This window comes from Zerene cesonia, chromosome Z (assembly GCF_012273895.1).
Source record: "Zerene cesonia ecotype Mississippi chromosome Z, Zerene_cesonia_1.1, whole genome shotgun sequence".
NCBI classification, from domain to species: Eukaryota; Metazoa; Arthropoda; class Insecta; order Lepidoptera; family Pieridae; genus Zerene; species Zerene cesonia.
Window position 1 is genome coordinate 1,801,987 of NC_052122.1, and position 13,120 is coordinate 1,815,106.

Sequence of the window (13,120 nt, forward strand, 5' to 3'; positions counted from 1 at the left end):
AGCTCTCGCCCCAACAATGTTTGGGCCATGGACGAATTAGCTACTAATATGTCCATGATTGTGGCTTATGATCAATTATTTTATGCAATGTATATTATTTACAACTTATTCAACAGATGATTTTTAATTTTATTTGTATTTATTGATGGACAATTACATTCAAACCGATATTCAGACGGATACTTTTTATTTGAGAGCACTGCGTCCGCTCTCAGTTTGTTAAAATTCGAGCAAAACATATTGCACGCTCAAACTACTCTTCGACAGTGTTACATGTCGGGCGTCAGAGCTCGGAAACGAATTAAAACTATAGACAACAAAAAATGTTTCCACGTGAATTTATAAATGAGTTAATTGCCAAATTATAAAAATATGATGATACTTCTAATTGTTTGGACATATAGATATAATGTATTTACACAAAGAAGAAACGAATTTGAAACAGTGGTGGCTCAATAGAATTAGAATGAATTTTTATCAAAAAGTCTGAGATAATTAAAAAACTTATTTTTAATTGTCCCGCTATGCACACAAGAGAACCGATATGTTAAAAAATCTGGGGTACAGCTTTTAGAACATACGGGTTTGCAGAGGGAACAAAGATGAGCTGATGATGATTAATGTCAAAACCTCATAATTTTTGGGAATTCGTGTGCAAAGGGTGTAGAACCCTATTCCTTGGACACTAGTGTCCGTCCGTCGAACGTCCGTCTGTCTGTAAATAGTCTGTTTCTCATGAACCTTGATAGCTAGTCAGTTGAAATTCGCAGATGACGTAGTTCTACTGCCGCTTTAACAATAATTAAAATAAAATTAAGAAATAAAATATTGTAAATATGTAAATAAGGCTCCCCAACAACCAACGTGTTTTTTTGTCGTTATTCATAGAATGTTACGGAAAACTTCGTAGACAAATTCAGCGCGCATTGGAATGGTTTTTTAGTACCTATATATTTGTAAGCGTATTATTTTATTTGAATAACTATGCAGCCTTAATTACAAGACGAAGTGGCGTAAAAGTTCTAAAACGACACGTGTTAAGCGGCAGTTGGCAAATTTAATTGTCGAAGAAGTATTCAGTTAATGTTCAACTTTTACTCGATTCATTCCAGTCTGGTCGAAATTTTTGTTCTCCAATGTAATTAACAATTACTTTCATTAAGTTTCGTAACTACGCATTTAATTGTAAAAAATTATAACGTACACAAAGAAACCATTAATATCGTAATAATTTTGACCTTTTTTTATTGCTTTTGTGTTTTTAAATGTACAGTAATTTTCTTCTAATTTTTGTTATTTATTTTCCATTTAGATGATGTGTGATAAATGTGAGTGCCCAGTTTATCGCATGATAATATTATGTAAATTGTCTATCAGATTCAACTTTTTTCGTTATTCATATTGTTGGTAAATGACGCCATTTTTACAATAATTTAATTTTTTACGAAACCTTTTTGAATTAGTTTATTTTGTCATTGAACTTTTGTAACTGATCCGAAATAAATAAATAGTTTTGTCTAACAGTTCTGATATTGAGGTAATTTTGTATGTATCGTATGTGTGTAAATACGGATCTAATTAATATTTTTATGCAAAATAGGCAGTCAAATTATTAATCGATAAAATATGGCTATATGGTTCGTCCTCCGCTCGGTATAGTAATTCCATATTAAGTACCTACCTGACACGATGTCTATCATTACAGTATAAATTTGTCTGCCAAATGTAGGTATGTTTCATTACGGCGCGTGTAGCGGACCAAATTGACAAAAAAAGAATTTTAACAAACTGTCTGTCTGGTTCATATCATTTATATTTGGAATACTGCATATATTGTACCGAAATTCAACTGCAAGCAAACTAATTAAAAAACCAACAACAATTCACAGTAACAGATCAACATCTAACAATGAAACTTACATAAACTAACCATAACAATTCACAGTAACTATTGAGCCATGAAACCGGCTTTAAAATCTAAAAATGCGTTACACAGGCTCTACCTGAAGCGATCCACTTACCACTACTAAGAGGTAATTGAAAAGGAAGAGGTTGACGATAGGAATAGAGGAATAGAATGGGAATCGTGAAGATAAGAGTAGACACATGCTAGAGCATCCGCGACTAGAACAGATGTAGACAATATTTCAATAGACATGACACAAAGTTAGGCAAGAGTTTTTAAGGTGTATCTTTGAATTTAAATCCATAACAATTAAAATATGTGAGATCAATTCGGGAGTAAATCCGTTTTTGAATAAAAAAATACATTTAGATTTGCCTGCCAGGTAATCCGTCATTGTATAAAAGTCTTAGGAAATGTGTATGTCGCAGGGAAATGAGGATATCAGAGATTTCACGAAATTCCCAGAGGGATACTGCGAAGTCACGAAAGATGTCGAAGGTTCTTGTTTATTACCCACGTCTTTTTGCTAAAAATGTTTCGTGACATGTCTTTTCACTAAACTAAATCCAGTGAAATGAAGAGTGAATGAAGCAATTCGATAACATATATAATATACAACTTCTTTTTAAGGTCGTTTAAAAATCTAAGTCTAGTGCAGTTTCACAGTAACTTACACGTTCCGCAGCCATCGCAGACAGTCGCATTTACTGACTTTTAAACCCTTGGTAACGAGTTGGCGTATAAAATAAATACATTCTTTTCTCATCCCAGCAATCAGGACAAATTGTATTCAGAAATTTAACATGATACCATACAAAATATGGCAATTTGCCGACGGGATAATTGGCCAATTTTCATAATAAGTCTTAAGAATATAGGTACCAATTTGCTAAATGTTGAAGTAATAAGAATGTATTTCTAAATAAACGAGTTGTAAGAATCCTTATTTTCTCAATACCTAATAAGGAAATGCTCAAAAGCTCGAGTTGCTTTCATTTTATTCAGGTCCATATTGCTTCATAATTGAACGGGATAAGGTTAATCAAGAAATATTTATCTTTGATTTACCTTTTTTATTAATCATGATATGAGCAGGTACAATAGAGAATATCGTTATGCATTTCTGATGTAAGAATGGGTAAACTGCAAAGGTAAATCAAATTAGAGATATGTATAAAATATGCTTTGAACATATTTGTAAAATTGGTTCATCGCTCAAGCATCCCTCTTTCAAATTTAGCAGATTTTCCTGAGCTGATTTCTGCTTCGAGCACTACTTCATAAATCCAAGCGGACCTCGCAGAAAGGACGAGAGTTTTAGAAATGTATCAACTTCGACATGCACATCGTCCACTTTAGTAATTGAAACATATTTGAATAAATTCTGATATAGAATGTGCATAAAGGACTGAAGGAGAAATTTTAAAAATGGAATTTCTATAAAAGAGGTCAGACTTGCATTAGTAGATAAGCACGATAACAATGTGTGACTGGTACATATTTTTAACACACGCACGAAAAGCTACGTGTCTGTTTGTGAGTTGTGTCGGTGTCCGTCTATGGCATCTTAGCTCCTGAATTGACGAAAGGATTATGATTTTTTTAAGGTGAATTAATCAGAAGTGGGCTAAGATGTTTTTGATGAAATTTATGTAAACTTATTATGGATATCAAATGAAAGGGCTTGACTAGAAGAATCTCTATGAGACATTTCAAATCTACGCCAACACAAAATGGGTTTTTCAATTTTTAACTGAATGTACTTGTTCCTTACAATATAAAAAATATTTAAACGCATGAAGCTAATTTCAGTAGTCTTAGCAAATACATAAGGTAATAGTATATAGCAACCCAATATACGTGCAAATGTATAGTGAACGTGTCCATAGTAATGGTGCGCGATATTGTTGTGCTATATATTATCATATTATATCACGCTATTATATTATAACATATACTGGAAGCCGCTTGACGTTTAATCAAATCTACACCCTATCATTTCGGTCGTGGAAAGAGCAACAACTCAGTGCCGCCATAATACATTTTTTAAGAGCAATTTTAAACAGAAACTCAGAAATGTTTCGACAGATTTTTTGACATTAATTGTAAGCTGTAAACCATTTTTATACTTCAAGATTTAAGTAACTGACAGAACAGAACCTAATAATTACGGTCAAGCGCGAGTCGAACTCGTAAGGATTCCATACAAATCAGCTAAGGAGCATCTGCAAAAAAATCACACATACAATTTCTGACCGTGCTAACTGATGCTTTAGTTCGATTTCTTTATTATCTGTTGCCATAACAGATTTAAATGACTATTTTAAACATAAGCATATTCAGCCATCAACTGAACGAATTAACAAATATATGCTTTACATAAAGCATAAATTAAGACATATTAGGTGTTAGAAATATGATCATCCTGTAAAAAACCTCAGACATTACAGTGTCGATTGTACTGCATTAAGAACGATTATTATCGCTGTATATTTATGACGTACAATTTATGCGTGCAGATGCGTTGTTTTTGTAAATAGACGTCACACACGTTAGCTGACAATTTCCAAATTTGAAAATGGAATTATTTCTGACGTTCTCCTATGAAATGTTTAAATCGAACTGGAAAATGGATACAATTAGAGTGAATCTGTTTGTTTTAGATATAAACGACAATTGGCGGCAAGTTCTCATTTACATTTAATTTGCTAAAGCTCTATTTTACCTAGAAAATACAATATTGAATTGCTAACAGTTTTCCAAATTCCATTTATACACCTACTTATTCTTATTAATAGAAAGCTTTCTTATCAATCGTAAAAAAATATGAATTGCCGAGTCTTATTGCAGATGTTCTTGGGGGCCATTGGACATTTTAAATGTACGATGAAATTGTATGTCCGTGGCAATTTTGTATACTACTCATGACAAAACCAATTGATATCATATTTTAAAGCTATCGCTCGTGCGTTAATTACTCCTTGGTGCATTTTGCCACGGGCCACGGAAAGAACTAAAGTTAAAAACTTAAATGAATTATGATTAAATGTGAAATATATTTTTCTTTCATCACTTGGAAAAAACCTACGTAGAATGGAAAGGACGACCATGTAAAATATTCTTTTAATATACAGCACATTCAGTTTTCGCATACAACTTACGAATAATTATGAATTTTCTAATTTTAACGTTAATAAGCACGTAGCTTAATTGCTATTCTTTTAAACAGAGACAAGCTAAATTACATTTTATAGTCTCATATACAGTCTACTTAATATCTGTTCGTGTGTCTCATTAAAACTCGAGAATGACTAATCAGATTTAGCTAATTTTGATCTTGACGTATTTGTGGAAGTTACGGATGGAGTTTTAATAAATGATAAGTAACAGATGATTGAAAAGATGGAAGAAGTGAATTAAGCGATCTGTCTAGGCGACACACGCCCTATGAGCTACCAGCGGTTACTTTACGAAGCAAATAACATAGAAAATACATAAAGAATAGTATGTAGATACTATACCAATATAAGCTTGTAATTTTATACAAGTATATTTTTATAAGTGTTCATGAACAACCTTTATTAATCAGGCACTTTATTAAGTACCTTATCGCGGATCAACTTCATTTGCTGTCGCGATATTGTATTGTTAGGTGGAAAATATTTCAACTTTTACAATAACGTTGCGGCATTCGAGATTGTTAAAAATAATCCTAGCCAACTTCAGATGGAATACGTAAAAACATTGCAGTGTCACTAGATGAAGCCTTGATTTACACACATGCAGACTATTTCGCAATTTACATTTTCTCTACATTGACAGTTCCTCGCGATGTTCATAAAATTAAAAGTTTCCGAAACAAACACGGTTGGATAATTTTAGTGAAATTGTAATTAAAATTCTGCGTAATACTCTCGGACAATAACTATTTACTTTTTTATACTTTAATATATATTCTCTCTTATAGTACCAGACTACTGATAAATATGTAATTTCTCATTCGTTTTTAAAGGTACAACTTATTCTAAATTTTGTTTTCTTTTTTGTAGCATATTTGTACTAAAAGAATATTTATTTTTATAATAGACAATATAAGCACGCCTTAAAACAAAGAAAAGAAATTTTTAAAAAATGTACTCGACATGTAGCTATATAGCTACACTTTCACGGAAATTAAAATTGCTATATGTATAATAAGAGTTCATTAGTCACGTAATTACTTTGATACAGTCTACTTCGTGTCGTATTGTGAATATTTACAAAATCTTAAGAACTGACGTCACGTCGAAGTTGTTTTATGTGGCGATGGCGTGTGACACGCACAATCCGAAGCCTGCATTCACAACATTTATCTATGCTTGTATATAATTAAAGAAGGACGCAATTATTTTATGTTCCGTGAAGACAAGCATCATTTTCGATAAGATAATGTTTTGTCTTTTCACGTATAAAAAATACCCTCGCACAACAATATAGATACCCGATCACTGATACGATCATAAGAGCCTAGATTATTTATCAAGGCCGTGATGAACTGCGCTTTCTTAATGAATAATCAAGGACGCAATCCTATATTTTAAGAGACAACATTAGGGAAAAAACATTTCTAACATTCCTGAATAGCATCCATAATAGATTTGTAGGATTAATCATAATGTGTAGTAAATATGCTGTACTTTAGGTACCTACAACCTCTTTGAGACTTTATTCGATTCCATTAAAATTCTGTTAAACTAACACAGTCACTTTAATTCTGATCTATACGACGGAGCATCTGTATTAAAAGAAAGTATCCTTAGACTATTCGGTAATCACTTACCTCATTATTCTCCAGTATGAGATGACGTCTCCTCAAGGTATCCTGGTATCTCGTGGGCAGCACTGGATCTTCCCCAGACACCGCTCGTTGGTAGGACAACCTGCGACCCTTTGAGTCAGTTTTTTGGCCGAAAGATTCATTTTCTGGTATACATGAGAAGTCCTGATATGAGTGACTGTTCTGTATTTCTTTAGATTTTTCATCTTGTATTATTCTTCTAAAGTAATTCGTCAGACCTTCGCTAGCAACCCACGTAACTCTGAAAATGTTTATAGAAATTTTTAAGAAATCATAACTAAATGCAAAAATAATGATATTTTATTATATTATATAATAATATTGTATTATTATGACCGCCCAAAAAAACTTTAATAATTTGAACTACTTATAAGTCTAGAACGGTTGAACGGATCTTAATGAATTCTGATTTGCTGAATTATAACCCATAGATACATTTATAATAGAAATCTCAAAGAAAAAAGTCCAGTCGTGGGAAACCAGGGAGAGCAGCTTATTATAATCTCATATTTACACATTCATTTATTATTCATTTTTCATTAAAATTATTTTATCACGATTAGATCCTACTTCCTCCTTACTTATGTCAGTTCCAGTTTCATGGAAAGTCAACATATAACAAGTTTGCTAAAAGCTGAATTGTATCAATAAAGAGATCGACCTATGCTCATTTCTTGCTCGGTTACTCGCTTGAACTAAGAATAAACCACATTAAACATTAAAGAGTATTATTTCTTCGCGCTTCGCCTGAGATAGGAACGCTGTAGATTGACTCTACATCCACTTTATATCTAAGTTTCTACTCAACCGCTTCTAATTTAATAAAGTGGGAAGCACTTCGCCTTCAATTATCCGGGCTTTATTTTAAGTAATAAAAATTAGATAGCCCAGCAACTAGAAATACTTACGCTTTAAATGAATCTAATATGCTAAGATATTAAGGTATATTCAATAATGCCACAGGGAAAGGACTAGGTGGCGTTCTCGATTGCTTTTTTTCCTATGATGTGTGCAACCGAGCTGGTCGGTCGCCTGATGGTAAGCAGCAAAGATTATGAAATATCTAGTCAAAAGTGCTTCTACTTTCCAATCGATAGTTTTAGAATTTTGTTATTTTCATTTCTAGTTCTCCACTAATAATAAGTTATCCATTTGTGATAACTAAATAAAAATGGCATCAATATACATTGGCGCTTGGACTAGTTTATTAAACAACGAGAAATGTTTTATGAACCGTACAATATATTTCATAATTAAAATAACGCAATTTACCATAATATAATTAACACAGATACGGTTTAAACCCGTTTTTCGCTAGAACGCGTTCTCGCTAATTAGAACTAGTCGCAATCCAATGCTTTGTTAAAACTAAAATTAAGTAATTCAAAATTGAAAATTGTGTATAAGGTTCTGGTTGCCAAAGCATTTTTGTTAAGAGAGTTAAAACGATTTCGATTGAGGTTTCATTTGAGTCCATATTGGTTTCTGTTTGAGTTGAAACCGCCCAGAAGTAGACCCTCGCATGCCGCGGTAGCGGATGACCGCGGCACATTCGCTTCGCTACCTCGGCTCACGCTGTTTTCTCAGTAAGCCTAACACACTCGCGAACCTATAACATCACTTGCTATGAGAATGTATAGGAAAACAAATAGTAATACGTTTATTACAACTGACATTATGAACTTGCAATTAAAAGTTTTAGCAAACGCATTCATTTCCTACTAGTGCTAACTAGGGAACTCGCGTTTTTTTTTAAACTAGCAAAAAGCGGAATTTGACAGTAAATTTAAATGAAAATACGTCATTCAATAACAGGAATTCAGGCTTTGCACATATTTCTCTAATAAAAAACATATTATGAGAGAAGAGAAACAGGTTGGTGTAAAGCACAGTGACAGCCTGCGTTTGATGTCAAAAAAGGTTATATTTATTTATTAACGTATATTTTTATATAACAAATACTAAAGCATCGGCACATATTTATATATAAAGCAGGCTGAAGCCTTCAACTTAAATTCTACCGTAATGCATTCGACCGTGAGGGAACATGAAAAAACGCAAAATGTATTTTGTTTTCTACTAGCTTTTCGCCCGCAGCTCGCATTGTTTCCGTCACGTTGAATTTTGGGAATAAAAACTATTCTGCTTCGTTTCTCGGGTCTTCTCTTAATTTAAACCGAACCAGCGGTTTCTGAGATAAGTGCATTCGAGCAAAAAACAAACTCTTTAGTTGTATATATTTGTATAGATATACAGGCAAAAACTAATCATTACATTGTAATTACATAAACGCAGAATCAAATTAGAGCACTGAAGAGCAATCAATTTCGTGTTCCTATTTTGCAACAATGAACACTAGCCGTAGCTTGTATCGATTATTATGAGGCAGATTGGATAATTTGGGTTAAAATTATCTCTACCGGATAGCCAGCTAATTATTTTGCAAGCATCATAGAGTAGATTAGATTATTATTCAAAAATGGTGAAATAGGGAAAAGCTGTGTTATTTACCTATAGCATAATACAATGTTTCTAGATTTTTAAGTAGGGGAGGTAATATTTTGACTGCATAAAATTCAAAAGTGCTTCAAGAAAAAGTCTAATTGAATAAATATGTTGAGTTTGAGTTTGTACAGAGAACAATTGGCAAAAAAGAGCAACTGCAGGTTAATTTTATCCAAGGGAATATACCTAAATCAAACGAACCAGAAATCATAAAAATCTATTTTTATAGCCCTAAGTGCTTAGTGGTTTTGTAATACAACGTGTTCCCGGTCACTTAGAAGTACGCAACTAATGTTTACGTTATTTTGAGAAAAAATAAAGTTTTATATGAATTTTTAGACTTACCTATTTGATCTGGAGGCTTTCCGCCGGAGTCCACTATTAGATGAATCTAATCCAGAACTCATTGAAATTGCTCTCGATTTCAACATAGCCTCCTGTAAGTACGCTTCATTTAAACCTGAAACCCAAAATATGTATGTATTAGATAAACAAATAAAATCAACTTTTTTATAGATACAAATTTTGGATCATAAATAACAACTAGATACAAACAACTGATATGAAAAATGTTCTCACTAAATGTCCACCCAGGGTGGAATTTTGGTGGAAAAATATTTAACTCTTTAACTCATGCAGATAAGGTTGACTATATTGACCAGCTATATAGGGCTGTAAAAATACCAGACCATAAATAATACGAAGATACAAATTGTAAAAATCGTAATTAAATCATAAAAAACAAAATGTCCTCACTTTACTAGCTCTGATTGTTTTCATATAAACAAATGAAATAGAATAGGTCGGCTAAACTGCAATTTCACCAAGAAGAAATAATACAAAGTATACGACTTATATCTCAAAAACCTTAATTTTCAGTTATTTCTTTAAACCTCAGCCTTTCTATTGTACATTAACTATGAAAAGCGCAGAAAGTGTTAAATGTAGACTCGATCGATTGGAATTACAGCGATGCAACATTATTTATTCATTCAGAAGTGTACAAAGAAAAAGTTTTTATAAGTAGTTAATGGACTTTAATAGCGAATAAATGAGATTGTTAATAAATAATACAGAATATAGTCAAAGAGGTATTAATAACTCACGGAAGGCACTGTCATTACTTACTTAAAAGAGTGGCAATGGATTGAAAAGTAACAAAAAATAGAAATTATTATTTTAACCATTTCTCAGTTTCAATCATTCTCCCATATATTATATTTGTATATTATATTTAAATGACAACTAAGCTTTACATTTGATACATTCGTATGTTAATAAAATTTTAGGTATGAAATGTTTGTACTAACTTGCAAAAATATTTAGATAATTAATAATTTATTTAGTTTTGAACAGAGAAAGCGTGAATCAATAATTTTTTTTACCACTAGGTAAGTGTGTATTTTAACAAGAAAATTGCTATGACATTATATTATACTTTTTAATATTAAGCTTAGAGTAGTAGAGGCGAAACATTAATTTTGACACTGGAATGAAGGGTTCAAGAGGTAGGATTAAGGAAACGGACAGCGCGTCCTCATAAATAAAAACAGTTGAGCTGCTTGTTAGCATTTACAAGTTTAATGTCAAGGGCAAGTATTATAATAACATTCAGGAATTTAATTTCATTGCCTTGGATTATTCATATATCCCTCGCCTGTCACTTGTCTTTCAAATCGCAGTAAACGAATCCAACGAAAAGGGTTATAAATGTTTGTGATAAAGATGAAACTGAGAACAGACATGTATCAAGAGAACAATTCTAAATAAAGTTATTTGAGGCATACATAATCTCTTTGGGTATGATAAATTAAACCAGCTACTCAATAGCATCTATTGAATCCTAATCGCCGGCCGAATAGTCTAATTGAAGACGAAGTATCTCTCAATGAACTACCGGATGGTATTATTGGATAATAGTACCCATGTACTCGTATTATAGATATATGTCATTTGCTCTCTCATTTCTAAATGTTAACTCATTTTCATAATGCACATAAGTTGGTCTTAAAAGGAAATAAATACTCACTATGAACGCTGTTGGAAGAAAAGTCGCCTAGAGATTCGCTGGTAAAGGCGGGTTGGCTGCCAGAAAGGCTGACGTCCGATGGTTGTTCCATAAGACGGGAATTTTGACAAATCGATAAACTCGATGCACTCCTTGTTATCGTTGAAGAAGATTGTAAGCTCGCCGCACTGCTGCTTGGTCGCATTTCCTTGAATCAAACAACAAATTTCATTTTCAAGAGACGTTCACAAACAGGGGGCTACCTAAGGAGGTCTATTATATTCGACCATAAATTTAACTGTCTTAAAAAAATTGCTGTATTTGTATACTTGATCGTATGTATGTATTTTTTCATGTATGTTCACGGACAGTTTCTTTGCCTATAAACCAATTCAGATTATTCTTTTTTGTTAGAAAGGAGATAATCCAAAGGTGATCAGGTTCTGTTGATGGCAACCCAAGAAAATTGAGGTGAGGCTTAAATAAAATACGGGTGACTACTAGCAAGTGTTCATTTTTTAATTAAGTGTTTTAAAGCTCTCAAATTTAATAAACGTCGAAAAACAGATCGATGACGCCGAAACACTGACGACGGAATTCCTCTACAATTCACAGCAGTTACTTTGTTTATTATAATTATATTACTTTGTTTACATAAATTGTATGTAGAATTACAGGAATAAATAGTGGTCACAACCCTTAAAAAAATTGTTTGACCATGTGGGGTATCATTAGATAACATGGCCAAATACACGAAAAATATAAATGTTATTTAAATTAAAAAATATACTTCTTTACGGACTCCTTGTTACAGTGGTCATCGCGTGAGCGAACTGAGAAATCCTGGGTTTGATTCCCGATGGGGACTAACAAGGAAATCTCGGTTTGGAAGGACACAAAAACCTGATCTGATCCTGAGAAAATCGATCAGTGAAACAGATATCACCTGCCTCCTACCCTTAACGAGCACGCACTTCACCAATTGACTACTAGTATTGAATAATATTATGTTATCTGTGATTGTACGGAATTCTATGTTGACATCGATATGAAATTAAGGGGGTGGAAGGAGTTAAGTGGCGTAAGGAGATGGAAATTATTTTTGGGCGATTCGGGTGTCATGGATAAAGTCTTTTCAAATTCTTATGATAGGATTGCATTTGGATTTGGATTGCAATTGCAAACAACAAAATTGAAAGCCATAAGTAAAAAAAATAAGTAAATTCATAATTCAATTGCGTTATAATTATTACGTTTTACTGACTGCGCTTGTAGATACAATTTTTTATAATAAATCTCTCCCAAATAAAAGCTTCATCGACGTATCGTGCTATTTAATGCTATTCTTATTATTGGCACTGATTGCGAAATCTTATACCTTTAAACGAGCAATTCTTGTATATATATATATATATATAATTGGAATCTCGGAATATTATTTTAATACTATTTTGCTTCGTAGATAACTGGACAACTGAAATAACACATAGGCACTTTTTATACCGATATTCCAACGGGATACGGACTTACGCGGTTTCAACCGCGAGTCACAGCTAGTGATGTTTAAATCTAAATATATTGTTATTGTCTACTATTTGAAACGTTATTCTGTTTAACAGAAAATTTTAATTTACGAAAAATATTGTTATGTCTAGTATAGTCTAGTCTATAATATGATATTTTCGTACACTATTGTTAGCGTGAAATTTAAGGATCAAAAGGAATGTAAAATCATATTGCAAATATGTAAAAAATTGAAGTATAGTAATTCTATATTTTTTATAAATGCAGTTTGTTGAATAACGTGTATATTGTTGTTTTCACATTGGCTGTAATTAATACATGTCGTGAAACATTGTATTAA

At 32.5% G+C, this 13,120-nt stretch overlaps 1 protein-coding gene across 1 annotated transcript in view; it reads right to left on the reverse strand.

Annotated features, from left to right (window-relative positions):
* Positions 1–13,120, reverse strand: part of LOC119835700 — a 59,409-nt gene that overhangs the window by 38,265 nt on the left and 8,024 nt on the right. Inside the window, exons 6-8 of the mRNA XM_038360677.1 lie at positions 11,278–11,464; positions 9,594–9,708; positions 6,726–6,984 (exon numbers count right to left, since the gene is read on the reverse strand). Of these exons, the coding sequence (XP_038216605.1) occupies positions 6,726–6,984; positions 9,594–9,708; positions 11,278–11,464 (561 nt within the window). The remainder of the gene's footprint in view (positions 1–6,725; positions 6,985–9,593; positions 9,709–11,277; positions 11,465–13,120) is intronic.